Consider the following 2,352-nt stretch of genomic DNA (forward strand, 5'->3'; position numbering starts at 1 on the left):
AAAATGTCCAATGTCCACCCTCATTTTCAACACAGTGCGCCAAACCGGGTTAAATACCGGAAGATATGTTAATTATCAACTTGTTCAGTGGAAGTCTTGATTTTGCTGTTACGCACAGTGCCAGTTGCCAAATCCCATCGCCTTCGCGCTAAACCGTGTAGTACTTTCTCTATGTCACTGTTTCCTAGCGCTCCTTCTCGTCTTCCTTTGAAATGACAGACTGACGCACCACTGAGAGTTTGGTCCGCTTCTCCCTGCGCTCAATGGAGCACAGAGTTCCTGCTCACTGAGCTGTGACGTCGAGAGGAGGAGGGGTCCGCCGTGTGCTTAAATACACGGCTCCAATCCCACATTCAGACAGAAACGCATAGCAGAGCAGAATCACAGCCTCTCCACTGACCAAAGGCAGCCCAGTCGCCTTTTACGCACACACAGTCCACGGACCCGGGTATAGCCATGATTAAGAAAATGTCCCCCTCAGAGAGCGATTTTGACATCCCAGCAAAGAACTGCTACAGGATGGTGATTTTGGGATCCACCAAAGTTGGGAAAACGGCCATCGTGTCCCGCTTTCTGAACGGGAGGTTTGACGAGCAGTACACGCCGACCATCGAGGACTTCCACAGGAAAGTGTACAGCATCAAGGGAGACGTTTACCAGCTTGACATACTGGATACATCAGGGAACCACCCATTCCCCGCCATGAGGAGACTATCCATACTGACAGGTACTTATGCACATAGGTGTCTTTTTGCCTTAAGAATAGTTATAGTGAATCAGAAAACAGTGCAACGTGATGTTTTATGCTCCAAATATGTTGTCACCGTGCGCCTTAAGCGCATGGCTGCAGGGTGCACCGGGGCATGACAGGTTTAGAAAACACAGGCTGCATCTCTGACACTTTGCCTTCATCTTAAGCACGCCGAGTTAACCAAAGCATCTTCTCTCTCCCCCCAGGAGACGTGTTCATCCTCGTCTTCAGCCTGGACAACCGAGACTCCTTCCACGAGGTGCAGCGGCTCAAGCGGCAGATATTCGAGACCAAGTCGTGCCTGAAAAACAAGATTAAGGAGAACATCGACGTCCCTCTGGTCATCTGCGGGAACAAGGGCGACAGAGAGTTTTACCGGGAGGTGCAGCAGGAGGAGATCGAGCAGCTGGTGGCCGGAGACGAGAAGTGCGCGTACTTCGAGATCTCCGCCAAGCGCAACGAGAACGTGGATAAGATGTTTCAGACTCTGTTTACCTTGGCCAAGCTACCTCACGAAATGAGCCCCGACCTTCACCGGAAAGTCTCTGTGCAGTACTGCGACATGCTGCACAGAAAGTCTCTGAAAAACAAGAAGATGAAGGACATTGGGGAAGCGTATGGTGTGGTCACCCCGTGCGCCCGGAGACCCAGCGTGCACAGCGACCTCATGTACATTAAGGAGAAGGCAATAGGAGGCGGCCAGGGCAAAGACAAAGAAAGATGTGTGATCAGTTAAGCAGACTGCGAGGCGCAAACTCAACACAAATCTTTGGAAGGAGATGGAGCCTTGTGCGTCAGCTTGAGAAGCGACCTACGCGGCCGGCTGCGCTCAAACTGACACGGGAGGTGTGGAGACGCCCGGACCGCCGCGCGCTTTGGCCAAGTGCCATATCTAAGGACACTGACTGGACTCGCGAGTCCGCTAAAACCACCAAAAAACTTTGCCTACGAGACATGTGAGAATGTTAGCTTGTCCTGTCAATCAGAGCCCCAGTGTGTGACGTGGCTTCATACCTTGTGAGACTCGCGCATCGATGCGTAAAATGTATTTTGTTGACGTCATGCCTTTTCCAGATGTCAGAGGGGAGAGAAAAGAGACCCTTGTCTCAGGAGGTGCAATGCTGGGGGAATAATGTTGTTTACATCTTATCATAGATTTTCTAATAGCTAAGTAAACTTGAATGTTTTGTTGTAATCTGAACTTTTTTTTAAAATTGTGAATGTATATTTATTGTCAATGTCAATTTTTGCAAAGAAGTCAAACAAAATCTTGAAATGTAATTAAAAAAACTGAAACAGAAGCTTATTTTGCATTGTTTCTCATTTCTTCTATTTCAAGTTCTTTGGCTGCTGTTGAACTTTTTACACACAACCAACAAACATCCACTTTGTTTGTATCCAAAAGCCCCACAGAGCGAACACACACAGAAATACTGCAGCCTGTACACTTCTGTAGAGCCATCATCAATGGGCCAAATAATAGACATTATTTTAGAGTATTCTCCAAAAATACAAAGGCATGTGTCATTGCTGTTGAACTGATGCATTTATCTCAATCATGCAGTGATGCTGCTGCTTAGAACACGATCACAGACGCTTTA

General features: G+C 47.9%; 1 protein-coding gene across 1 annotated transcript; it reads left to right on the forward strand.

Moving 5' to 3' along the window:
* The first annotated feature begins 355 nt into the window (after nucleotides 1–355).
* rasd1 (RAS, dexamethasone-induced 1) lies at nucleotides 356–2,034 on the forward strand. The gene is made up of 2 exons (XM_070990568.1): nucleotides 356–727; nucleotides 958–2,034. Exons 1-2 carry the CDS (start codon nucleotides 457–459, stop codon nucleotides 1,485–1,487), a joined length of 801 nt encoding a protein of 266 aa, XP_070846669.1. The 5' UTR covers nucleotides 356–456; the 3' UTR covers nucleotides 1,488–2,034.
* The last annotated feature ends 318 nt before the right edge of the window (nucleotides 2,035–2,352 follow it).

This window comes from Chaetodon trifascialis, chromosome 21 (assembly GCF_039877785.1).
Source record: "Chaetodon trifascialis isolate fChaTrf1 chromosome 21, fChaTrf1.hap1, whole genome shotgun sequence".
In the NCBI taxonomy this organism is placed as follows: Eukaryota; Metazoa; Chordata; class Actinopteri; order Chaetodontiformes; family Chaetodontidae; genus Chaetodon; species Chaetodon trifascialis.

Coding starts and splice junctions, on each gene's coding strand:
- rasd1 (XM_070990568.1), top strand. CDS start 457: ATGATTAAGAAAATGTCCCCCTCAGAGAGCGATTTTGACATCCCAGCA. Junction 728..957: donor GAGACTATCCATACTGACAG/GTACTTATGCAC, acceptor CTCTCCCCCCAG/GAGACGTGTTCATCCTCGTC.